We start from the raw sequence: 27,739 nt of genomic DNA on the forward strand, positions 1-27,739 counted from the left end.
TACGCAAGGTGGCATCCCCAAAAAGGATTGTGGGGAAATGCTTTTTTGATGAGATGGTCAAGAATCCATGCCTATGGTTTTTCCCCTATTATGCTCATCACCAGAGTGATCAGCAAAATGAAAGCAGAGGGATGCTGTCTCCTCCTAGTGTCTCCCAGGTAGGTCTGGTTCACAGAACTCCTTCTGTATTCGGAACAACCACATGTTCTACTCAGACAGACATCAGCCCTACTGACCCTGCACCAGGGCCAAGTCAGGCATCTGAATCCTTCATCTCCACACTTATCGGCCTGGCTCCTGAATTCAATGAATACTCCACATTGAACATTTCATCAGAATGTCGAGAAATATTAGCCAAAGCCAGATTGGACACCACCAATATTACCTATAAACTTAAGTGGAAGCGTTTCTGTTTGTGGTTTGTTAGGAAAGGAGTCCATCCTATGACATCACCTCCGGAACAAATACTTCCTTATTTATTACATTTAGCAAAATCTGGACTTTCTTATTCCTCAGTAAAGGGTACATGTGGCGGCAATTTCAAGATTACGCCGCTTTCAGCCGACCTCAACGCAATATTCTGCCAGGATTGTAAAACAACTTCTCAAGGGCCTTTTTAGAGTATTGCCATCCGTACATAAACCTCCACCATTATGGTCATTAAACATGTTGTTAGGAGAGCTCATGAAGCCTCCTTTCGAACCAATCCACAGGTCAGAGTTAAAATTCACCTCTAAGAAGACATCGCTTTTACTAGCTCTCACGTCAGCAAAAGAGTGAGTGACATACAAGCCTTCAAGGAAAGGCTGCGCGATATCTAAGCAGAGCATTGCCAGGTGGATTGGATTAGCTATACAGTTTTTGTCATACTCAGGCAGGAAAGACGCTGCACAGTAAGGTTAAAGCCCACTCCACCAGAGCGCTAGCCACATCAGCAGCTCTCTTTGCGGGAGTACCCCTGCAACACATTTTCAGGGCAGGAACATGGTCCAGCCTGCATATGTTTACAAAGCACTACTGCCTGGATGAGACTAACAAAACGGATACAGCTGTTGGGCAAGTAGTGCCGAAACATCCATGCCATTAAGGTGAGCCTCTCTGGTTATCCCACCTTTCACTTGAAATGTAGGTGATCTGTACTTGTCTAATGTTATCGTTGTTAATATTGCTATCATTATTATTATTATCTTTCTCAATACATATGTAAATTGCTTTCTAATAGCTGAATGTAGCATCATTCCTATTATTATGGCTAGAATAAATGATATTCATGGTTCACTTGCTGTGCTCAGCAATGGGGCGAGTGTCTCAGGGTCAAATCCACTCGTGCACATATGGCCATGCAGTAAATGTACTGCACCCTGCCTTTGGGCTCTTAGGTCTGGCTTAGGGGTGATGTACATATACTTAGCTGCAATGATGGGGGCATGGCACACCATGTTGTGTTTTCTTCTGGCTTGCACCGGGGCAAGCAGACTGCAATGGCAGCTGAGCGTGGCACAATCTGTGCTGCAGCCCTCAGGGACCCTCTCCTTCACCCAGGCCCTAGGTACCAGGGTTACCATTTAGTAGGGACTTACACAGATGGAGGAGTGTGCCAATTGTACACCATATTGCCTGTTTTTTGGAAATCAGCAGTGGCACTGGGGACCTGTATAGCAGGAACCCAGTGCACATTAGTTTTAAAAAAAAAAACAACATCAGTATCAGTGGCAAAAAGTGGGAGGTGACCATGTCAAAAGGGGCACTTTTCTACAATTTTGCACAAGAAGGCCGTTTGCATGACCAAAAGCCTTAGTGGCATCTAGAGTTGTCATGGCCTGTGGTATTCTGGGATTTGTATTTGGCTTTTGGAGCAGAATAAAGGCAGTCTCATTCTTGGAGGGCGGAATTGGAAGTTTTTCCATTAATATTGTGCTTGTTTAAAATTGGGGTGACCTCCTTCTTTACCTTCATACATAGATGTCCTGGTGGCCCATCTGGACCTGCTGCTTTTCCATTTCTGAGGTTCTTAAAAGTGTCAGTAGTCGCCAATTCCATAATTTCTTGTTTTTCTTTTCGTAGTGGCAGTTTCCTACTTGCCAACCATCTCTTCAGCCGATGATTGCCTGTTACTATCTGTTTACATTGACCATGAAAGAATTTCCGGAAAGCTTGTTCTATAACTACTTGATTTGTTTTTATTGTTCCTTTTTCAATGTTAAGTAAATTATTAATATAAATTATTTCGGCCTGTTCACCCAAGCAATTGTTTTTACATTTCTTTCCCCCTATTATGTCTTACGACACCCCTTGCTTCCTATCTTGCCCTATTGTTGTGTTCTAGTCCAGTCTCAATTTAAACTCATTATTAACCTTCTCCAGCTTACTTGTCAAAACAGTTCAGTGTTATGGATCTTTCTTTGCCATCAATTCTGATTCAATTTCCCTCCTTGGAATGTTCTTCCTTTCACTCTTTTTAACCTTGCGTTTAGTGGTTTTGGTGATTATTCCTCACATTTTTGCTTTGTATGCAACCCAAACTATACTCAGTTCACCATTTTTCAGATTAAAACTAAACAAACCAGTAGTGTTTAGTTTCAATTTCTCTCTTCTTTAACTAATATTATTTTGTCTAGTGTCCACCTTCAGTAATAGTGTTGTGAACCGAATTTGTATCTATACTATAGCATGGTCAGATTTGTGAGCTGGAATATGTTTTATCTCTAGTAATTTATCTTTTTTAAGTCTACTAATTAGTAGTCTATCTTAGAAAAGTGGCCATTTTTTTTGCCTATAAAAATATAGCGCGCTCTGCTTCCCCTCTCTCTTTAGGTGAATTTATTTGAGGACGTTTGATGGACCTATCCAGCTTCCTATCTACAATATATTGAGGTCTCCTCCCACTAGAGTTGATGCTTTACAGGCTGCTAGTTCTGTAAAATAGCCATATCGGTGTGGTTTGATAATCTATTTTGGGACCATAAAACACCGCACACACCATAACCCTGTGCAAATTACATGTTGGAGACATCTCTCCTTACTTAGTAGAGCTTTACATTCTTGACTAGTACGAAACATGTCTTGTGGTATTATTATGTGGGTTCACTTTGTCTTAACTATTCAGGAATCGTTCTCTGTCTGCTCCCTCCTGGCACCCCATTCACATTCCATGTTATTAAGGTTTTTTTTTTGTTTTTTTTTTGCAATTAATCAACTTTACTTTAAATTTTCTTTTTTTTAGCATTGTTTGTTTATTGAGAGTGGTACATGAGATTTGAGGACAATTTTTTCATTTATGCGAAATGTCACTTAATCAGGGAGGTGTTCTTTTCCAATTAACCTACCCCCTTTTTGAATTGTTGATTCAGTCATCTACTTCTTGTTTAACCCTTATATTGTACATGTTGTTTTTCCACATAATACGCAATGTTGCAGGGATTTTAATTTGGATCCTGGCTCCCAGTGCTCCTAATTTCTCGATGGTGATACCCAATGCCAGCAGGTATGTTTTTGTCTCTCTCTCAGGTCATTTTAACCCCTTTTGTTACAGCAATCATTTTTTTTTTTGGGGCAGTTGACTTGCCATCTGGCATCTCAGCCAGCTTCCATGTTCCCCAACCCCCGATACGCTTCCTTTGCATAAAATTTTTTCACATCAAGAACCACAACATTGTGACTGTGGTGACACCTCTCAATTATATAATGATAACCTGTTTCTTGACCTGCAAGAGGCCAGTGTCCTTAATATCTCATTGGGTACTGGCCTAAATTCTCCATCTGGCCTCTTTATATAGGAGTCTGCCTAACTTACTATGATAATTAGATGAGCAACAGAAGTACTTGAGTTCCAGATTATGTTCGTGGAACTAAGGACTAACATACTCACTGAGGTACTGCGGCCAATACAGGCCCTACAGAACCTCACCCTCCCCATTAATGATACTCTGACAGGTTCGCTTTTGGGCAAAGGCAGGATCTTGCACTCACATAAAATCGCCAAACAGCTAGGAGACACAGACCAGCTATTCGTAACCAATCTTTACTCCTGTAGCACCCAATACCTGATAATCTCGTCATTCAGGTCTTCACCAGTATGCTGAACCCAAATGTGTTACCAACCACCCCTCCAGACAGAGATCCGAGGCACTTGGAAGCCTGTGGAAAGTACATGTTCCCATATTCCTGCCTTGACCACAGGCCCATAAATTCAAGTTGCCTCCTGGGGTGTTATTTGATGTGATGTGGGAAATGGTGACTGATATCTAAGCTAGTGGTCCCTAGTGACCTTCAGTAAATCATTCAGGATGGCCAACACGCAGTGAAATACATGATCTGACAAAGACTTCTAGCTGCAGATTCCTTACCTTTGAATTTCCCAGGAGTAACTTTTGCTTGAGTAGTACCCCTGTGCTCCATTGAGTGGCTTTATTCGGTTCCGTGTGGCATTGGCGTTAGCGCCGGAAGTGAGGTCGATGTCACATATATAGGCTCCACCCATTCGCGCAGATGTCAGTTCTTTTTCTTTCTGCATAAGTAAGCGCTGATCTGGAGAAGAGCTTCTCCTCAGTCTCTTTTTTACAGGTCTTTTTTGACATTTTGTTGAAGATTTTTTGTGAAGTGTGTCGAGATGTCCTCTGGAAAGGTAGGGTTTAAGCTGCGTGTCACCTGTCACTGCGCCATGTCGGTTACCACCCGCAATTGTGTGCTTGTGGTGTCTCGAGCGCAACCATGATTTAAAGTCCTACTGAGACTGCCAGTCCATGGAGCCGAAGGCTTTTAGGAAGCATTCTCTAAAGCTGCTTGCGACCCGGCAGTTGACATCACTAAGCGCGACTCCTCAGAGACCTCGGTCCCGATGGAGAAGAAGGTCCCTGGACGGCTCTAGGAGCCTGAAATCCTTTTCATCACACTCTAGGTCCTCGGGACACTCTGAGAAGGGGCACATGAAGTCCAAATCAACTTCATCTTGTCCATCGGCTTATACGATGAGTGGGGAACGTCTGCATTCCAGGCACGGCCCTACGGAGCCGTGGCAGGGTTGGACTCTGCGCGCCCCCTCATTTCCAGAAGCCAGAGTGACCCCGATCAATTTAAAGAATTCTTTGATACCATGCACCGCGTATTTAAGCGGACGACCCCTTTGGAGCGCCTTAGGGCCTTACAGGTTCGGAAGTGGCCCTATCAGGTTCCGAGGCGACAGCTCAGGCATCGGCTCCCATGGGGTCTCAATAATCTGATCTTGAATCCGGATCAGCTCCGGTCGTGCCAACGCCACCTCTCCAGTGCTAGTTCTGACTCCGATGCTCCCGGTGCCCATCGGTGGCACCAACCCCATTCTAATCCCAGATGACTCTGAGTCGGAACAGCGTCTAACAGATGCCCTTCTGGGAACTTGGTCCAAGCCCAGCACAGGGGCTCAAGTGAACAGGACAATTGCCCACCGCCATCTTCCTTCCATGGGAGATCCTAGTTTCCTCAGCCAAAAATCCAACCCCAGAGAGCTTGGTGGTCCAAGCCTCAACTTCTAACAGCACGTTCCCTGCCTCTTCCCTGGACAGGGAATCCAAGAGGCTGGACACACTAGGAAAAAAGATGTTTTCTTCCGCCAGGCTTTTGGGCCGTTATTCCCATACACTATGGGATATGTTTGCATAAGTGCTGCCACAGGTTCCGTATGAGGCCCGGACCATCCTCTCCCAACCAGCCAAAGACTGGAGAGATGCAGCAAAGTTTACCAGTAGGTGTGGTCGGGATACGTCTGACTTGCTGGGCATATCAGTTTTGTCAACCATGGGCTTACGGCACCACGCCTGGCTGAGAACATCTGACTTTTTGGGGCTGTACAGGCGAACCTCATAGCAGTTCCCTTAGATGGGACTCGTCACTTCAGAGAGTTGGCAGACTTGGCGCTGGAGCGCTTTAAGGACTTGTGGGCTACAGACAAGTCCTTGGACCTCTCAGTGACTTCTCGCCCCCACTCTTCCTTTCGTGGCTATGGAAGGGAAGGGCAGTGGCACCAGCCATATCCCATCCACCATTCGCACAAGCTTCTTAAGCTATGCAAAGGATGTGGACGCAGTGGATTCTGACCCTGTGAGTCTGGTAGCCAGAAGTCATCTGCCACCAACTCCCAGGCAGCTGCAGCTTCTGAGTCACCCTACTTAGGTTCTGTAATAGCATGGGTGCCCAGTTGGAGGGAGAACTCAACATCATCTCCTCCTCTTGCATTCCATAACATCGGACAAATTGATCTCGCAGATCATTTGGAGGGGCTGCTCCCTCCCTTTTCAGTCCTTCCCTCCCCCAATACTGCCACCTCAAACACAGCTGGTAGAGGATCACTTATCACTGCTCCGAGTGGAAGTTACAGCTCTCCTGGCCATAGGGCTATAGAAAAGGTTCTGATATCAGAAGTAGGCATTGGTTACTTTCCCACTACTTTGTGACACTCAAAAAACACTAGGGTCTTCATCACCTTCTAGAATTCTGAACCGTCAAGCTCCGTCAAAAAGGAGAGATTCAAGATGCTCTGTTTGGCTCATGTATTGTGTGCCCTATACCAAGGAGACTGGTTGGTAGTGTTGGACTCGCAAGATGTGTATTTTCACATCTCCATCCTGCCTGCCCACAGGCGTTACCTGTGGTTCAGTTTTATCCATGAGCAGTTTCAGTTCACTGTGCAACACTTCCGCCTTCTCAGTGCCCCTCAGGTGTTCACCAAGTTGATGGTGTTGGTCACAGCTCATCTGGGCAGGTCAGGACTCGCGGATCCGGGGATGATCTCGAGTCCTTAGTTGTATTTTCTTCTTGGACAGTGCCGCTGTCCACATGGGTTCTTGGTCCTTTGTGATGCAGGCAGTCCTCTGGCGGCTTGGCAGAGCTCACTGGCCCCTCAGGATGTATGCTTTCTTTTGCAGGTTCAGTTTTCGTCTTCCTTCTTCTTTGCTGGGGTTTCAGCTTAGCAGTCCTTCTTTCTTGTGAGGTCTCCAGGAATCTGACGATTTGGGTTCGAGGAGCCCTTAAATCCTGGATTTAGGGGTTGTGCATGGGTCAGAGGGCAATAGCCAATGGCTACTGACCTCGACGGTGGCTTCACTCTTCTTGTGTCCACTCCCTTTGGGGAGGGAGACACAAACCTAACCCTATTGGTCCCTGTCCTCCAAACCAAGATGGAGGATTCTGCAGGGAGGGGGTCACCTCAGCTCTGGACACCTTAGGGGTGGTCACGCCTTCCTGTGTTCCCTAATTTTCCCGCCGAACTTGCCACCAAAAGTGGGGGTCAGGCAACTCCACTAGCTGGGGTGCTCTGGTGCACTCTAACGAGAGGCCTGAGCCTTTGATGCTCACCACCAGGTGTTACAGTTCCTCCAGGGGGGAGGTGTGAAGTACCTCCACCCAGTGCAGGCTTTGTTTCGGACCACTGAGAGCACAAAGGCTCTCACCCCATGTGGCCAGAAACTCATCTCTTAGTGGTAGGCTGGCACAGACTGGTCTGTCCTGCACTAAAGGATTGGGTACAATAAAGGGGGCATCTCTAAGATGCCCGGTGGGTGCATGGTTCAATAAATCCAACACTGGCATCAGTGTTGGTTTATTGTGCTGAGAAGTTTGATACTAAACTTCCCAGTATTCAGTGAAACCATTATGGAGCTGTGGAGTTCGTAATGACAGTGTCCCAGACCATATACTCAATATGCACTTACAATGTCTAAGAATGCACTTAGATACTGTAGGGGCATATTGCTCATGCAGCTATGCCTTCACCTCTCTTATGGTGCACCCTGCCTTAGGGCTGTAAGGCCTGCTAGAGGGGAGACTTACCTATGCCACAGGCAGAGGTTTGTGGGCATGGCATCCTGAGAGGGGTGCCATGTCGACTTTCTTTTTCTCCCCACCAGCACACACAAGCTGCAAGCTGTATGTGCTTGGTGAGGGATCCCCTAGGGTGGCATATTACATGCTGTAGCCCTTGGGGACCTTCCCTGGCCACAGGGCCCTTGGTACCATAGGTACCTTTTACAAGGGACTTATCTGGGTGCCGGGGTGTGCCAATTGGGTAAACAAAGGTACAGGTTTTGGGAAAGAACACTGGCGCTGTGGGCTGGTTAACAGGATTCCAGCACACTCTCAAAGTTGGCATCAATATCATGCAAAATGTGGGGGGTAACCATGCCAACAAGGGCACTTTCCTACACTGAACATGGCCACAGATCCTCCAGTCAGACCGCCCTTTTGGGAGGATCTTCTGTTGTAGCAACAGGGGACAGTTCTCCACCCGAACCTGTCCAATCTTCGCCTTCATGTGTGGAGATTGAGCGGCGGCAGTTGACGGCTTTTGACTTTCCACTCGAAGTCTGTGATGTAATCTTATAAGCTGGGCGTCACTCAACCAAAATGGTATGTTCGATGGCATCTGTCGCTGTAGATACGCATGTTCTGCAATAGCTCGCCATCTGGTGTTGGGCCGGAGTGTTACAAGTTGTTTTTCTTCGAAGAAGTCTTTCGAGTCACGGGACCGAGTGACTCCTCCTTTTGTCTCCATTGCGCATGGGCGTCGACTCCATCTTCGATTGTTTTTTTTCCGCCATCGGGTTCGGACGTGTTCCTGTCGCTCCGAGTTTCGGAACAGAAAAAATAGTTAATTTCGGAAGATTTTCGTCGGTATTGTTGCGTTCGGGATCGGCGTACTTAGATTCAACACCGCATCGAAGATCGAAGAGCTCCGGTGCCCTTCGGGGTAGTTTTTCGATCCTCCGTCGGGGCCTGGTCGGCCCGACCGCGTGCTGAGGAACGCCGATGGAACGGACCCCTTTCCGTTTCTGCCCCAAATGCCACAATAAATACCCCTACACAGACCAACACTTGGTCTGCAACCTGTGCCTGTCACCTGAGCACAGCGAAGACACCTGCGAGGCCTGTCGTGCGTTCCGGTCCCGAAAAACACTCCGAGACCGTCGAGCCAGAAGACTTCAAATGGCGTCCGCACCGACAGCCCGACGGGAGTTCGAGGAACAGGAAGAGGAAGGTACCTTCTCGATCCAAGACTCAGACTCCGAAGGATTCGACGATACACAAACCGTGAGTAAGACGTCGAAAACCACACAAAGAAACATTTACAAGGCCCAGGGGACGCCACTGCCACCAGGCCATGGCTCAACCCATAAAATCGGTGACCGACCGTCGGCACCGAAAAAGGCCCAAACAGTGCCGAGATCGTCCGACTCCGGTCGAGACACCGGCACGCAGCCTTCTCGGGACCGAGAAAGTGCTGGAGACAAGCCTCGACACCGAGATGCCGGTGTGGACACGGCTCGACGCCGAGACAGCGGCACCGAAACAGATCGACGCCGAGAGGTTTCGGCCCCGAAAAGAAAAAAAGTCACCTCGGAGCCGAAAAAACACGCAGACAAAGTTTCCATGCCGAAACAAACTGCAAGCGACCCAGCTTCAGGCTCTTATACAGAAGAGCACTCGCTAACCTCCCAAATGCAGAAGCATAGGTTTGAGGAAGAGCTACAAGCAACTGATGCGGACCATACGCAAAAGCGTATCTTCATTCAGCAGGGGACAGGAAAAATAAGCACCCTTCCCCCCATTAGGAGAAAGAGAAGGTTGGAGTTCCAGACGGAACAAGCACCACAACCAAAAGTGGTGAAAAGAGTTACACCACCACCCTCTCCTCCGCCCGTGATTAACGTTTCACCAGCACAAACGCCATCACACTCCCCAGCTCACACCACCATGAGCCAGGGTGACCAAGACCAGGACGCATGGGACCTATACGACGCCCCAGTGTCAGATAACAGCCCAGAGGCATACCCTACAAAACCATCTCCACCAGAAGACAGCACCGCGTACTCTCAGGTGGTGGCTAGAGCAGCACAATTTCACAACGTAAGCCTCCACTCAGAACAGGTCGAGGATGATTTCTTGTTCAACACACTCTCCTCCACCCACAGCTCCTACCAAAGCCTGCCTATGCTCCCTGGTATGCTCCGGCACGCAAAAGACATATTTAAGGACCCGGTCAAAAGTAGGGCAATCACACCAAGGGTGGAAAAAAAGTATAAGCCGCCTCCTACGGACCCGGCTTTCATCACAACACAGCTGCCACCAGACTCTGTTGTTGTAGGAGCAGCTAGGAAAAGGGCCAACTCTCACACATCTGGAGATGCACCACCCCCAGATAAAGAAAGCCGCAAGTTTGATGCAGCTGGTAAGAGAGTCGCAGCACAAGCTGCAAACCAGTGGCGCATCGCGAACTCCCAGGCACTACTTGCGCGCTATGACAGAGCCCACTGGGACGAGATGCAACATCTCATTGAACATCTGCCCAAAGACTTCCAAAATAGGGCAAAACAAGTGGTTGAGGAGGGACAGGCCATCTCCAACAACCAGATCCGCTCCTCCATGGACGCTGCAGATACAGCTGCACGGACAATTAATACATCTGTAACTATCAGAAGGCATGCATGGCTCCGAACGTCTGGATTTAAACCAGAGATTCAACAAGCAGTTCTCAATATGCCTTTTAATGAAAAAGAACTGTTCGGTCCAGAAGTGGACACAGCGATTGAGAAACTCAAAAAAGATACGGACACTGCCAAAGCCATGGGCGCACTCTACTCCCCGCAGAGCAGAGGGAATTACAGCTCATTCCGTAAAACGCCCTTTCGAGGGGGGTTTCGGGGTCAAAGCACACAAGCCAGCACCTCACAAGCCACACCGTCCAGTTACCAAGGACAGTATAGAGGAGGTTTTCGGGGACAATATAGAGGAGGGCAATTCCCTAGAAATAGAGGAAGATTCCAAAGCCCCAAAACCCCTACTACTAAACAGTGACTCACATGTCACTCACCCCCTCCACACAACACCAGTGGGGGGACGAATAGGTCATTATTACAGAGCATGGGAGAAAATCACTACAGACACTTGGGTTCTAGCAATTATCCAACATGGTTACTGCATAGAATTTCTACAGTTCCCTCCAAACATACCACCAAAAGCACAAAATTTAACAACACACCATTCCAATCTCCTAGAGATAGAAGTGCAGGCACTATTGCAAAAGAATGCAATCGAATTAGTGCCAAACACACAAATAAACACAGGAGTTTACTCACTGTACTTTCTGATACCAAAGAAGGACAAAACACTGAGACCAATCCTAGACCTCAGAGTAGTGAACACTTTCATCAAATCAGACCACTTCCACATGGTCACACTACAAGAAGTATTGCCATTGCTAAAGCTGCACGACTACATGGCAACTTTAGACCTCAAGGATGCTTATTTCCATATACCAATACACCCATCGCACAGGAAATACCTAAGGTTTGTATTCAAAGGAATACATTACCAATTCAAGGTACTGCCTTTCGGATTAACAACCGCACCAAGAGTCTTTACCAAATGTCTAGCGGTAGTCGCTGCACACATCAGAAGGCAGCAAATACATGTGTTCCCATATCTAGACGACTGGCTAATCAAGGCCCATTCGTTAATAGAGTGCTCAAATCACACAAATCATATCATACAAACCCTCTTCAAACTAGGGTTCACCGTCAATTTCACAAAATCCAAAATTCTGCCACGCAAGGTACAACAATACCTGGGAGCCATAATAGACACATCAAAAGGAGTAGCCACTCCAAGTCCACAAAGAATTCAAAATTTCAACACCATCATACAACGCATGTATCCAACACAAAAGATACAAGCAAAGATGGTATTACAACTCCTAGGCATGATGTCATCATGCATAGCCATTGTCCCAAACGCAAGACTGCACATGAGGCCCTTACAACAATGCCTAGCATCACAGTGGTCTCAAGCACAGGGTCACCTTCTAGATCTGGTGTTAATAGACCGCCAAACTTACCTCTCGCTTCTGTGGTGGAACAACATAAATTTAAACAAGGGGCGGCCTTTCCAAGACCCAGTGCCACAATACGTAATAACAACAGATGCTTCCATGACAGGGTGGGGAGCACACCTCGATCAACACAGCATACAAGGACAATGGAACGTACATCAAACAAAACTGCATATCAATCACCTAGAACTTCTTGCAGTTTTTCAAGCACTAAAAGCTTTCCAACCAATAATAGTTCACAAATACATTCTCGTCAAAACAGACAACATGACAACAATGTATTATCTAAACAAGCAGGGAGGGACGCACTCCACGCAGTTAAGCCTGTTAGCACAAAAAATTTGGCATTGGGCAATTCACAACCAAATTCGCCTAATTGCACAGTTTATACCAGGGATACAAAATCAACTCGCAGACAATCTCTCTCGAGATCACCAACAGGTCCACGAATGGGAAATTCACCCCCAAATACTGAACACTTATTTCAAACTCTGGGGAACACCTCAGATAGACTTGTTTGCGACAAGGGAGAACGCAAAATGCCAAAACTTCGCATCCAGATACCCACACAAACAATCCCAAGGCAATGCCCTATGGATGAACTGGTCAGGGATATTTGCTTACGCTTTTCCTCCTCTCCCTCTCCTTCCTTACCTGGTAAACAAACTCAGTCAAAGCAAACTCAAACTCATATTGATAGCACCAACTTGGGCAAGGCAACCCTGGTACACAACGCTGCTAGACCTATCAGTGGTACCCTGCATCAAATTGCCCAACAGGCCAGATCTGTTGACACAGCACAACCAAAAGATCAGACACCCAGATCCAGCATCGCTGAATCTAGCAATCTGGCTCCTGAAATCCTAGAATTCGGGCACTTACAACTTACCCAAGAATGTATGGAAGTCATAAAACAAGCAAGAAGGCCATCCACCAGGCACTGCTATGCAAGTAAATGGAAGAGGTTTGTTTGCTACTGCCATATTAATCAAATACAACCATTACACACAACTCCAGAACATGTAGTGGGTTACTTGCTTCACTTACAAAAATCTAACCTAGCTTTCTCTTCCATTAAGATTCACCTTGCAGCAATATCTGCATACCTGCAGACTACCTATTCAACTTCCCTATATAAAATACCAGTCATTAAAGCATTCATGGAGGGCCTTAGGAGAATTATACCACCAAGAACACTACCTGTTCCTTCATGGAACCTAAATGTTGTCCTAACTAGACTTATGGGTCCACCTTTTGAACCCATGCACTCCTGCGACATACAGTTCCTAACCTGGAAGGTGGCATTTCTCATCGCCATTACTTCCCTGAGAAGAGTAAGCGAGATTCAGGCGTTTACTATACAGGAACCTTTTATACAACTACACAAAAATAAAGTCGTCCTAAGGACCAATCCTAAATTTTTGCCAAAGGTTATTTCACCGTTCCATCTAAATCAAACAGTGGAACTTCCGGTGTTCTTTCCACAGCCAGATACCGTAGCTGAAAGGGCACTACATACATTAGATGTCAAAAGAGCATTAATGTATTACATTGACAGAACAAAGAACATCAGAAAGACTAAACAACTCTTTATTGCATTTCAAAAACCTCATGCAGGAAACCCAATTTCAAAACAAGGTATAGCCAGATGGATAGTTAAATGCATCCAAATCTGCTACCTTAAAGCTAAACGACAGCTGCCCATTACACCAAGGGCACACTCAACCAGAAAGAAAGGTGCTACCATGGCCTTTCTAGGAAACATCCCAATGCAAGAAATATGTAAGGCAGCCACATGGTCTACGCCTCACACATTCACCAAGCACTACTGTGTAGACGTGTTATCCGCACAACAAGCCACAGTAGGTCAAGCTGTATTAAGGACATTATTTCAGACTACTTCCACTCCTACAGGCTGATCCACCGCTTTTGGGGAAATAACTGCTTACTAGTCTATTGCAGAACATGCGTATCTACAGCGACAGATGCCATCGAACTGAAAATGTCACTTACCCAGTGTACATCTGTTCGTGGCATCAGTCGCAGTAGATTCGCATGTGCCCACCCGCCTCCCCGGGAGCCTGTAGCAGTTTGGAAGTTACCTTCAATTATTTATATATGTATCATCTCAACCTTAAATAAGTGCATACTTAGTCACTCCATTGCATGGGCACTATTACTACAATTCAACTCCTACCTCACCCTCTGCGGGGAAAAACAATCGAAGATGGAGTCGACGCCCATGCGCAATGGAGACAAAAGGAGGAGTCACTCGGTCCCGTGACTCGAAAGACTTCTTCGAAGAAAAACAACTTGTAACACTCCGGCCCAACACCAGATGGCGAGCTATTGCAGAACATGCGAATCTACTGCGACTGATGCCACGAACAGATGTACACTGGGTAAGTGACATTTTCAATCCCTGTCGTTGGCATAAATTTGTGGCATGGTGTACCAACAAGTCTGTTGATTCCTTCTCTGCTCCGGTCTCTGAGGTTCTCTTCATCATCCTTCCTTTAGCCCAGCAGGGCTCTGCTTTGGGCACCCTTAAAGATTACTTATTGCCTATCTCAGCTTTTCTTAGATTGCCTGATCAACCTTCCCTTTTTCATTCTCCTATTGTTAGTAGGTTCCTTAAGAGATTCACCCATTTATTTCTACCCACTCCGTTTATCATGCCTCAGTGGGATCTCAACCTTGTCCTTACTTGCTTGATGTGTGCTCCTTTTGAGCCTTTACACAATTTTCCCTTACGGTTCCTTACTTTCCAAATTGTTTTTCTTTTTGCCATCACTTCTGCTTGCGGAGTGACTGAGCCCCCATTTTTGTCTGTGCACCCTGAGAAAGTGGTGTTACGCACTAAGGTCTCATTCCTTCCCAGAGTAGTTACACCTTTTAATGTAGCCCAGTCCATCACCATGCCTACTTTTTATGCACCTCCACATCCTTCTCATTAAGAGGAGACCCCCACACCCCCCGGATCCAAAAAGAACATTGGTGTTGTACCTGAATCGTACTAAAGACTTCCAGGTGGACGAGCAACTCTTCGTTAGATATGAGGGTGCGAAGAAAGGGATGGCGGTGCAAAAGCGTACCATCTCACGATGGGTACCACTTTGCATCAAAATGTGCTACGCTTTGGCAAAGCAGCAACCCCGTGAGGTCTTGCGCGCTCATTCCACCAGAGCAACTGCTGCTACCACAGCGTTAGCACGCAGGGTTCCTGTCCTGGATATCTGCCAGGCAGCAACCTGGGCATCCCTGCACACGTTTACAAAGCATTACAGACTGGACAGTCCGGTCCTCAGACAAGCCTACTTTGGTCGTTCGGTCCTGCAGGACTTTCTGGTATGATCTTGGTTCGTAGCCCACCACAAGGATAGCATTGCTTGGGTATCTGTTCTAATCTAATGGAATCTGCAACTAGAAGTCTCTCTCAGATGAGCAAGCTACTTATCTTCAGTAACGATTTATCTGGTAGAGACATATTCTAGTTGCATATTCCTTACTGACCCACCCATCCTTCCTGCTTACGAACTGATTTCTAGGGACACGGATTCCCCATTCAGGACCTTAGCTCTGACGCACCATTTTCAGTGCCTATAGGTGGCTTTATGCGGCTACACAGACAGTATTGCCAAGATGGAGGAGAGCCAAACTCCCGGATGCGCTATATTGGATTTATTAAATATGGCACATATTGGAGCTAGAAAAGATATCACAAGCAGACTTGGACTGAGAAGGAATTTTGGTTGCATCTGCTTACATGTCTGATATCTTTAAGGGCCCTGTAGATAGTTCTCGGGATGGGATTTCTTAAATATTTAGATTGAGGCCAGCTAGTTCTGTGTAATGTCCAGTGCAGAAGACCTCCAGGCTGACCGTTGCATTAAAATGACATTTTCCTTTTTCAGAGAGCAGCACTTTCAAGGTGGGTCTGATCTACCATATCAGATGCCAATAAAGAATGTTTTACATTTCAAAATGGAGATCACTGTTAGTTGTCAGGCCAGTGTATTCCTTTTTGTAATTTTGTGATACTCTTCAGATCCTAATGAAATATAATTGGGGCCTTGAGAATTACAACTATCTGTTTTTTAATTTAGGTGGCTGTCTGCTTCTTTGATGGAACGTGTAGGGAAATGCCTACCTTTGAGTGGTTACCCCCCTAACTTTTTGCCTTTTGCTGATGCTAGTTATGATTGAAAGTGTGCTGGGATCCTGCTAACCAGGCCCCAGCACCAGTGTTCTTTCCCTAAACTGTACCTTTGTTCCCACAGATGGCACAGCTCTGGCACACAGACAAGACCCTTGTAACTGGAACCCCTGGCACCAAGGGCCCTGTGGGCAGGGAAGGACTCTAATGGCTGCAGCATGTATTATGCCACCCTGGGGACCCCTCACTTATGCTCACTGCCTCACAGCTTGTGTGTGCTGGTGGGGAGAAAATGACTAAGTCGACATGGCACTCCCCTCAGAATGCCATGCCCTCAAACCCACTGCGTGTGGCATTTGTAACTCACCTCTCTAGCAGGCCTTACAGCCCTAAGGCAGGGTGCACTATACCACAGGTGAGGGCATAGCTGCATTAGCAATATGCCCCTACAGTGTCTAAATCTATTCTTCGACATTGTAAGTACAGTGTGGCCTTATTAAGTATATGGTCTGGGTGTTTGTCAAAACAAATTCCACAGTTCCATAATGGCTACACTGAACACTGGGAAGTTTGGTATCAAACGTCTCAGAATAATAAACCCACACTGATGCCAGTGTTGTATTTATTAACAAATGCACACACAGGGCATCTTAGAGATGCCCCTGTATTTTACCCAATCCTTTAGTGCAGGACTGACTGGTCTGTGCCAACCTGTTACTGAGACGAGTTTCTGACCCCCTGTGGTGAGAGCCTTTGTGCTCTCTGGGACCAGAAACAAAGCCTGCACTGGGTGGAGGTGATTCACACCTCCCCCCCTGCAGGAATTGTAACACATAGCAGTAAGCATCAAAGGCTCAGGTTTTGTGTTGCTGTGCCCCAGGGCACTCCAGCTTGTGGAGATGCCTGCCCCCTGGACACAGCCCCCACTGTTGGTGGCAAGTCTGGAGGAGACAATGAGAAAAACAAGTAGTCGTCACCCACCAGTCAGGACAGTCCCTAAGGTGTCCTGAGATGAGGTGACCCCTGCCTTAAGAAATCCTCCATCTTGGTTTTGGAGGATCCCCCCAATAGGAATAGGGATGTGTCGCCCTCCCCTCAGGGAGGAGGCACAAAGAGGGTGTAGACTCCCTGCAGGACAGTAGCCGTTGGCTACTGCCCCCCAGACCTAAACACCCCCCTAAATTGAGTATTTAGGGGCGACCCTGAACCCAGGAAATCAGATTCCTGCAACCTGAAGAAAGAAGGACTGCTGACCTCAAAGCCCCGCAGACACGACGGAGACAACAACTGACTTGGCCCAGCCCTACCGGCCTGTCTCCAGATTCAAAGAAACTGCACAGCGACGCATCCAGTGGGACCAGCGACCTCTGAGGACTAAGAGGACTGACCTGCACCTAAAGGACCAAGAAACTCCCGAGGACAGCGGCTCTGTCCAAAACTACAACCAAGAAACCATCTTTAAAGAAGACCCCAGCCTCACTCTGGAAGCGTGAGTCTTCAAACTCTGCACCTGACGCCCCCAGCCCGTGTCCAGAGAAACCAACAATGCAGAGAGGACCCCCAGGCGACTCGAACGACATGTATACCCTGAGTCGACCTCCCTGCACCCCCACAGCGACACCTGCAGAGAGGATCCAGAGGCTTCCCCTGACTGCGACTGCCCGGTTTAACAAAGGAACACGACACCTGGAAGAAGCACTGCACCCGCAGGCCCTAGGACCAAGAGGAACCAACCACCGGAGCACGAGTGACTAGCAGGCGGCCCTCATCCTAGCCCAGTTGGTGGCAGGCCCAAGAAGCCCCCCTGTGCCCTGCCTGCATCGCCAGAGTGACCCCGGGTCCCTCCATTGACTACAATGCAAAACCAGACGTCTTGTTCACACACTGCACTCGGCCACCCCTGTGCCGCTGAAGGTGTATTTTGTGTGCCTATTTGGGACCCCCCTGGTCTGCTCCCCGAGGACGCAGGTACTTACCTGCTAGCATACTGGAACCTGAGCACCCCTGTTCTCCTTAGGCGCATATGCTATTTGGGCCCTACTTTGACCTCTGCACCTCACCGGCCCTGTGTTGCTGGTGCTGGGTGTTTGGGGTTAACTTGAACCCCCAACAGTGGGCTGCCTATGCCCAAGAGACTGAACTTGTAAGTACTTTACTTACTTGAGAAACTATTACTTACCTCCCACAGGAACTGTTAATTTTTGCACTGTCTACTTTTAAAATAGCTTATTGCCATTTTTGCCAAAACTGTGTACCTTACTGTTTTAATTCAAAGTTCCATACTTACCTTTGTGAAGTACCTTACAATTTATGCAGTTACCTAAATTCTGAATCTTGTGGTTGTGGTACATGCGGATGAGAAGGCAGTATGTGATTGCTAATGGATGTGTTTACTTGACATAAAAGGCAATAATGTTTTCTGCACAGTTTGACTGCTTTCTGCTGTGTTGTGCATTAGGTTCTTGGATGTAGGGAAATAGGTGTTATTGCTGTATCCTACCTGTTCCTGGTTTATTAAAGTGATAATAGGTATAGAAATGTATTTATAATTTTCTATATATTTCTAGAGCATTGCTCATTTTTAGAAAAAATGTTTAAGTAGTACGGTCATTTGTTGGTATTACCGTGGTACTCTGCAAACTTTGCGAGGATTTGTGTGTTAAAAATACAAAATACACTGCAGTACACTAATTGTAAAATATAGTGCTGTGTATGTTTATTTTTTAACATTTATTACAAAAACTGTTGTAAAATTAATTTTTAGTATTTAGTACTTTGTAGGAACTACTGTGGTACTCTGTACAATTTTAATAAATATTGCAAAATGCGTAAAAATTTGCCCTGACCAGTACCATGTTAATAAATTGGTAATAGGTAAGGAAAAAATATCAAACCTAATATGTACCTATATCTAAGTTCAGAACACAGCCAAAGTGTTTCTAAAATCGTGAGTGCATTTACTTTTGTAAAGGCAGTCATTACCCAATCACATAATGCCTTGTCATAGCTATGTACAGTGGTACTGCTGCAAAATACAGCGACAACAGATATTACTGTATTTGAATGCCTTCTAGTTTAAAAAATACCAGTAACACCAAAAAAGAACACCTGCCCACCATAATCTACAATCCTGCCAAATTTCATGGTAATCTGATTGTGCGTTTGACCGCCATGCATAAAGTCAAAGTGCATTAGTGCTCAAACGTGTTTTGGGACCCCCTTTTTATCTTTGCTCCCTCTGTACCGATCTCTCTAAAACTTTCTGTACTTTGTCAGTGTAGCAAAACCAGTAGGAACGGAAAGCTTTTAGTGGAAATTCATCAAATAGGCACAGAGTTATTAATAGTGAAAGAGCAGGGAAATTCTTGTCTCTGGTAACCCTAACTATAACTGCTGCCACCCTGTAATAAATACACACTGAAAATGTCTGTTAAAATGTAGTGTCTTAAATAAACAAAACCACTATGAGTTATCTCAAGTAACTGTAAATCTTTTCATTCCAAGCCCTTCTAAGAGAGTATGGGTATGTTGTATTAACCCAAACATCTGTACACCTACCCTCCCATAATGCAGGTGGGTGCTGGTTTTGCGCAGGAAATGATAGACATTTCAAAAACGGATTCCTCAAACAAAGCTTTGCCTCCGCACAGTCCCCCAAAGGGACCTCTGCCACTACCCCTCCACTACATTGTCCAACACCACACGCAGTACTCCCTGAACTAGCAATCTGGTTGAAGAAGGGTAAAAGGCAAGTGATCCCCAGAATAAGGGAGAATGAGAGATTTCATCTTACCCAAGGAAGCGGCCAAGATCACCCAATAAGCAGACACTTCATCATCCGGGGTCATTCCCTGCTAGAATATGCAACAGCTACAGCAACAGCCCTACTCTGCTGGAATGGGCAGCAACGAAGTTTGGCCTACGTCTGTCTTTGGTCGGTCAACAGTTTTTCTTATATGACTTCAAAAAGCAGCCAAGAAAGAACACCAAGTGCATCCTTGTTCTTGATCATATCTGGAAATACAGACTTAAACTCATGCAAACACTGTCCATGGTAAAAGCAGTGGGTCCAACAAGGCGGATGAGTTCTCTGGCATTGTTACCACTGTTTATTGATGTTTGAATTTACTGGTTATTTTCCCAGCTCTTCATTATAGGGAATGTTTGAAGCATGGCATTCTATGAATTAAATCAGTGCTGGATAATTGGAGTTACGGATAGATGATTCATTTCTTACCTGTAACTAAAGTTCCCCAATGTTGCCACTGTTCATAGATGAAATTGTTGCCAGTCTTGTTCCACAGTGCGAAATATTTATGTATAGCATGTTTGTGCTAACATGTTGTGCAACTGAATCGCAAGGCCCAAATATTGAGATGAATAAATTTAAGGTGTAAATGTGTCTTCGGTAACACTGCTATACTATTGTTACAAGGATTCCTCACTCAAGACTGGCAGTACTTCAAAATATGTGAATCTTTTAAAGATATGAATGTCACAGGTATTCTACCTTTTCTTCTTGCGCTCACTGTTACTGAAGTCCTTGTTATCATTGCGACAAGATGAAGAGATGCTTCTCGGTCAGCGAGTCTGATGTATGTGGACTTGTTAAAGTATGCCACCTAAGTAATGCTAACGTCTAATTTTAAATATATTTTGACAGCACTGTAAAGAACAATCAGACTGGATTAAACTAGGGACTTTGTATGTGAACATCAGAATGGGATTTGAAAATTTACCTGATCTCAAGAAACTGTCTAACTGTATTGCTGAAGCGCTATTAAAAGACAACAAGGAAGAGAAAGTTGTTCCATTTTGTATATTTGCAGATACAGGTAAATTAAACGTTCCTATATTAATTTCCTGTTGTGTTAAAATTTTCCACATTTTCTTTTTCTTTTGTTCACAAATGTTTGGCCCACTATTGTATTCGCTTTAAAATGGCATGGACCCTTAACAAACTCCTAATGCTGTGTCTGTTATTGCACCCTGCTGTGTCAGAGGACTGTGTTGACATTGGACTTTGCATGATATTTCATAGTTATCCTCTTGTAAAATGTGTACTTATCCAGTATTGGATCTTTCATAAATTCACATGCTTGAATCATCCCGTCGTCGAAGTGGGAGTCCCACAGTATATGAAAAGCAAGAATTAACAAATAAAATGTTTTTTTCCTATAGGCTATAATGGTAACCCAAGTCACTCATATCCTATCCAAGTCCTTTTGTGAAAAGGACCCAAACCTGGCTGCTGGCCAATCAGGTACCAGCACCACTCTAGAACACTCTCCAGAGAAGCTCTTTCCCTCAGATTTTCTACCGCACGTCGTGTGAAGGGAGTCTCCCTGAGCTCTGCTCAGTTTTCTACTTCTTCAGAAGTGTTTTCTCTCAAGAAACCTCTATGGATGTCAGACTCTTCTAGAAAAGCCTTTTCCCCCTTGCAAGACGTGTAGCAAGAAAAGGCTCCATGTTGATGATCCACATAAAGACTGCTTATACTGCCTCTAACACCAGATGAAAGACTGCAAGATAAGCCGTACTTTCTCTGCAAAGACCCTCAGGGACAGTGAGGGTAGACTTTTGACATGATTACAGGCAAAATCCTGTACTTCAGGTGAGGAGAGTGGGTCAGAAAGGCCACACAAAAGGTCCAAATCTGAGGACCTGGGCCGGGCAGAAAGATGCAGAAAGATCCAGAAAGCGGCAGAAAATGAATCCTAGAGAAGGTGCAAAAGACTTACAGGGCTCAATTTCTTCTGAGCCATCCTCTCCTCGACAAAAGGAGTCGTCTCACTGTTCTCCTTTTTCTGAGCCTTCTAGCTCTAGAAAGGTATCCATCAAAATTAAGTTGACGTCGACGAAGACAACGGTGTTCACATTTACCGTCTCCACCACCTCGTCGACGAGACCATCGTCGGCGACGACTACCTTGACGTCGTTGGTAAAGGCTCCTATTTCTTCTATTAAACCTCCGTCGACAAGGCTTCCAGAAAATACTGCATCGCTGAAGTCAGCGTCGACGCCTTCGTCGACGAGAACATAGTCGTTGATGACATCTTCTACGAAAGCCCCGTCAACTGCAACACCACCGTCGAGAGCTCCGTCTGCTGCATCACCATCGACGAGGAAGCCGTCGTTGATGAAAGGATCATCTGCTATGGCAGTGCCGTCGACGGGACCATCGTCGTCGTCACCATTGACAATGCCAATGGTGCCTGTGAGTCAGATAGAGGCCATTCCTACTTCTTCTGGGTCTCCTGATCTTCGAGCTATGGTTACGATCACATCATTGTTCAGACCGGCGATCTATCCTACAGATACTTCACCAAGTAAGGTGTCAATCTTATTACCTAGTCATCTGCTGGACTGGGAGGAATCAGATGAGGGTCCATTTGGAGATGCGCACAGCCCATCCCAGTTACATATCAAATACCAGGAAGAGGATGATAATGATAAGTATGATCAATAACAACCTTACTATTCTCATCAAGGGTGCTATTATCAACCGCCGCCTCAACCAAGAGACTCTGTCCAGATGCCGGTCTCCTTGATCCAGGACTTACAGTCAGTGTTGCAGGATTATAGGAGGAGGTTTCCAGTTACAGCAGAGGATACAGCACCACCAACTTCTCCTGTTACACCAAGGAGCGTACCTCCACCTCCAGCTACTCCTAGCATGACTCCTCATTCTGTGTTAGCTGCTCCCCCTGGAGATGATGTTTTGACATCTGGGGAAGAGGAGGAAGAAGGTGAGATATCCACGCCACAGCATCCTACTGAGGAATGGGATGACTACTTAGCCCCCACTCCTTCTCCACCACCTCCTCGCCCTTCAGATTCTCCACCGGAGGATATAGGTGGTTTTCACAATTTAATGGATAGGGCGGTCGCACTTTTCCACCTTCCAACATCTGTCTCGCAGTCTGAATGCTTCCTCCATGATTTTAAAGACAAGCAAGGAAGTCTGTAAGGGCCTTCCCTATCATTGACTTTATATGGAGAGAGGGTATCAAGACTATGCGCAACCTGGCAACAGTTCCACCAGTGCCACAAAAACTTGACAAAAAATATAAGGCAACTCGGGACTCTCCGGCATGTTTAACTGGCCACCCAAAGCCAGACTCTGTCATCTCTCAAGCGGCTCAAAAGCGTTCTAAGAACCCGTCAGTGCCTATCTCTACTCCTCCAGATAGAGAAGGATGGAGATTAGATAACGTGGGCATGAGGTTCTCGTCCATGTCAGCAATAACGGTTCGGGCAGCAAATTCCTTACCGATCTTGGATCGATATGATCGATAAATGTGGTCTGATATGCAGGCTTTTATGGACCTCATTCCGGAAAGCAAACAAGCAGAGGCACGGAAGATCTCAGAGAAGGTCAGCGTACGTCTGAAGAGATAATTGACTGCGCTCTAGATATAGCCTCCACCAATTTTCGTCAGCTGGCTTGTGCTGCGGTATTACGCCGACAGGGTTGGCTCAAAGCCACATCTTTCAGACCGGAGGTGCAGTCCAGAATTCTTGACATGCCGTACGATGGAGAATCCCTCTCCGGCAAGCATGTGGATGACGCATTGCAGGCCATCAAGGCTGACACAGATACTGCTAAGACCCTAAGTACCTTGCAGTACTGGAAACCGTCCTTTTGGGGTGCAAGAGGAAGGGGATTTACCTCATTTTGAGGCTCCTATCACGGGCAGTATCAGCAGCCCCAATATAGACCATCCTATCAGCAGCAGTATAGACAACCATCCACTGCCTCATACACCAGACAGGGAGGAAGGAGAAAACAGGGTTCTTAAAACCGGGATCAACTTAGAAAGCAATGATCATTACCAGGCACCGGCTATTTTCCCCCACTATTTACAGACTCGCCAAGTGGGAGCGAACATCTCCAATTACATCCAGAAGTGGAAAGACATAACATCAGACAAATGTGTGCTGGATATGGTGACATGAGGTCATACCTTGAATTTATACAAAAACCACTGCACCATCCACCAGGAACATCCAAACCGTTCCATCTTTGCCTGCTTCAGCAGTAGGTGTTCTGATTCTCGCCAAGGGAGCGATAGAAGAGGTCCGGTTCAGCAAATAGGTCTTGGGTTCTATTCCCGGTTCTTTCTGATAAAGTAGTAGTCAGGGGAATGGAGACCGATCCTAGATCTCAGGAAGCTCAACAAGTTCCTTCGGAAACAATCCTTTCGTATGAGCACGCTGTCGGATATCCTACACCTTCTCAATCGTGGAGATTTTATGACAACAATGGATCTCCAGGATGCTTATTTCCACATACCAATACATCATAAACATCACAAATATCTCCGCTTTACTGTAGCCGCTGCCCATTATCTCCCATTCGGTCTGAAGTCAGCTCCACAAATTTTCACAAAATGTCTTGCCCCTGTTGCACTTTTTCTCCACAACAAGGGTTTTCAGGTGTTTCCATACCTGGATGACTGGCTCATAAAAGCTCCTTCATTAATACTAGCGTCCAGGGCTACAAATGCCTGCCTAGAATTATTTTGCAGTTTGGGACTAACAGTAAACCTACAGAAGTCAGCCATCCTTCCCTCACGCAGGATAGTCTTCTTGGGTGCAGAACTCGACACCATCAAAAACAAAGCATACCTCACCCAGGCACGGCAGCAGAAACTAACCAACTTGGCTGTCAGTATTTCCAGAAAAAAAGTTTGTTTCAGTACGACTGTTCAAGTCGCTACTAGGCATGATTTCCTCAGCCATCGTCCTAGTTCATCTAGCAAGGTTGAGAATGAGACCTTTACAAGACGAGTTACAGCTCCAATGGACCCAGTCGCAAGGATCCTTCGACGACTCGATAAGTGTTACACCAAGAAACCTACAGGCTTTGTGATGGTGGTCTCAGACCAACCATCTCTCCCAAGGGCTCACTTTTCTAACGCCAGTAACAGATTTTATCATCACGACAGACGCTTCCTTGGAAGGCTTGGGAGGCCATTTACAGAACATGCGTATTCAGAGAAGATGGTCAGATGTGCAGAAAGGAATGCACATAAATCCGTTGGAATTAAAGGCGATCCACCTCACGCTCAAGGTTTTTCTTCCACGCGTTGCAGGGTCATCAGTGTTGGTCCGGACAGACAACACAGCAAGTATGTTTTAAATCAACAAGCAGGGAGGAACAATATCCCTCTCCCTCTCAAGGGAAGCTCAATCTCTTTGAGACTGGCTCACACTGCGCAATATTCGCCTCCGGGTGGAGCACCTGGCAGGTGTCAACAACGTCCTGGCAGACTCTCTCAGCAGGATGGACCACAACTGCCACGGGTGGTAACTCAACCAGAAGGTACTCTACGTCGTCTTCCAACGCTGGGGACAACCGACCCTAGACTTGTTTGCCACCAATCAGAACGCCAAATGCCAATTCTACGCCAGTCGAAACCCACTCCCGGGGTCTTGGGGAAATGCTCTTTTGATGAGATGGTTTGGGATCTTTGTGTACGCTTTTCCCCCATCCCGTTGATCCCCAGACTCCTGAGGAGGTTGAAGTCGGAGGGCTGTAGGATCATTCTCATAGCGCCCAGGTGGCCCAGGCAGTATTGGTGCACGGAGCTCCTACTCCTGTCTGTGGCCATTCCTGTGCGCCTTCCATGCAACCATGACCTTCTCACAAAGAATCAGGGTCAGATTCTTCATCCCGATCCAACATCTCTTCAATTGCATGCTTGGCTCCTGAGTTCCGAGAGTTCCAGGGTATGAACATTGACCAAGAATGCAGGCAGATTTTATCTAGGGCACGAGCGGACAGTACAAATAAGACGTACAGCTCAAATGGAAGAGATTTTGTGTTTGGTGCTCTCAGAACAAGTTCCATCCTTTACAGATTAAGCCGGAACAAATTCTCTTGTACCTTCTCACCCTCTCAAAGGCCGGTCTATGCCATGCATTGGTTTAGATTCATTTGGCAGCTATAGCCTCCTATAGACGCTCTGCTGATATACCCTCACTCGGCTCGTCCAGGATTATTAAACAGTTCATGAAAGGCCTCTTCTGCACTTTCCCTCCGGTGCGTCCACCTCCGCCAGTGGCATCTGAATGTAGTCCTGTCCCAGCTAATGAAAGCTCCATTTGAACCCATTCACAGAGCTGAACTCAAGTACATCACATGGAAAGTGGCAACTCTGCTTGCTCTAACTTCCACCAGGAGAGTCAGCGATATACAGGCTTTTACTACTAAGGAACCTTTTCTGTTTTTTTCGGATGACTTTGTTCTGCTCAGGACTAACCCCAGGTACATTCCTAAAGTGCCATCATCCTTTCACCTGAATGAGCCTGTAATAACTGCAAACCTTTTTCCCAAATCCTTCTACAATCGCAGAAAAGACTCTGCATTCCTTGGACATCAAGAGATGCCTCAAATATTACCTCCAAAGAACCAAACAAATAAGGAAAACAGATCAGCTGTTGGTATCTAATGCTCATGGCCGTAAAGGTGCAGGGGTCACTAAGGCCACCATAGCCCGGTGGATTGCTTCTACAATTCAGTTTTGCCACACCAAAGCAGGAAAACCGTTGACTAAGCGTCCGAGAGCAGTCTCCACATCGGCTGCCCTGTTCCAGGGCATTGATCTGGATAAAATATGTCAGGCTGCGACGTAGGAGACTACGCACTCCTTTATGCAGCACTACTCTTTGGAGTCGTCACAGAGAACTGACTCTCTAGTTGGACAAGCTGTCTTACGTCATCTCTTTCACTAAGATGAGACCTTTCCTTTTATTATGTAGAAACAATTCTATATGCAACAGTCTATAGTTGCTATGCAATATGGTTAGAGATACTGTTTTATATATATATATACACATATCAAAATACGGCCCTTTCAGGGTTAGAGTGACGCATAAATTATGCAAAAAACAAAGGAGAACTCTGGGAAGTTCCCAATTTTAGGTGGAGAGTTGCTCTAGTAATCTAGTAAAGAGCACCCTGCAACACCAGCGACACTCTAGATTTGCTCACCTCAAATGTCTGCTTATCTAGCAAAGTTTTTAAGCATAGGATCAGCACAGTGCTCTCCTCGCCGAGCTAGATAATGACAAAGGCCCTCATTCTGACCTTGGCGGTCTTTTCGCAAGACCGCCGAGTTACCGCCGCGGTAAAGACCGCCGACCGCGGCGGTATGCCGCTGCGCGTATTCCGACCGCTGGGAGCGTTCCGCCGGAATACCGCCAGCAGCCACACTGGCGGTCGGCGGGAAAGTGGAGACTGGTCAACCTCCACTGCCACGCCAGCAGAACACCGGCCCCAGAATTACGACCCACATTTCTGTGTGGCGGTCTTCTGTTGGCGGTCTTCTGTTGGCGGTCACGTCCCTATGGCTCCCGTCGCCTCCCGGAGGACCAACGCACAAGGTAAGTTGCTCGTCCGTGAGGGGAGGGGGTGGGGGGGTGTTGTGTGATGTGTGCGTGCATGGGGGTGTGCGTGTGAGTGTGTAGAGGGGGTGTGTGAGTGCGTGCATGCGGGCGGGGATTGCTGCTGTGCCTATGGGCAATGTGTGTAGTTCGGCGGGTGCGCATGTCGGCATGTATGTGTGCGGGTATGTGTCCCCGTTGTGTATGTGTGTGTGTAGGGGGTGTGTATATGTGCATGTTGGGGGTGTGTGCATGTCGGGGTGCATGTATGTGCATGTCGGGGTGGGGGTGGGGAGGGGGTTCGTACCACCTCTGGGGGGTGGCAGGGGGGTGGA

General features: G+C 46.6%; 1 protein-coding gene across 1 annotated transcript in view; it reads left to right on the plus strand.

Annotated features, from left to right (window-relative positions):
- The window catches only part of TOPAZ1 (testis and ovary specific TOPAZ 1), a 1,339,900-nt gene that overhangs the window by 981,768 nt on the left and 330,393 nt on the right, over nucleotides 1–27,739 (plus strand). The window contains exon 14 of the mRNA XM_069211977.1: nucleotides 20,677–20,848. Within this exon, the coding sequence (XP_069068078.1) occupies nucleotides 20,677–20,848 (172 nt within the window). The remainder of the gene's footprint in view (nucleotides 1–20,676; nucleotides 20,849–27,739) is intronic.

The sequence above is a fragment of the Pleurodeles waltl genome, chromosome 10, assembly GCF_031143425.1.
Source record: "Pleurodeles waltl isolate 20211129_DDA chromosome 10, aPleWal1.hap1.20221129, whole genome shotgun sequence".
Taxonomy (NCBI): Eukaryota; Metazoa; Chordata; class Amphibia; order Caudata; family Salamandridae; genus Pleurodeles; species Pleurodeles waltl.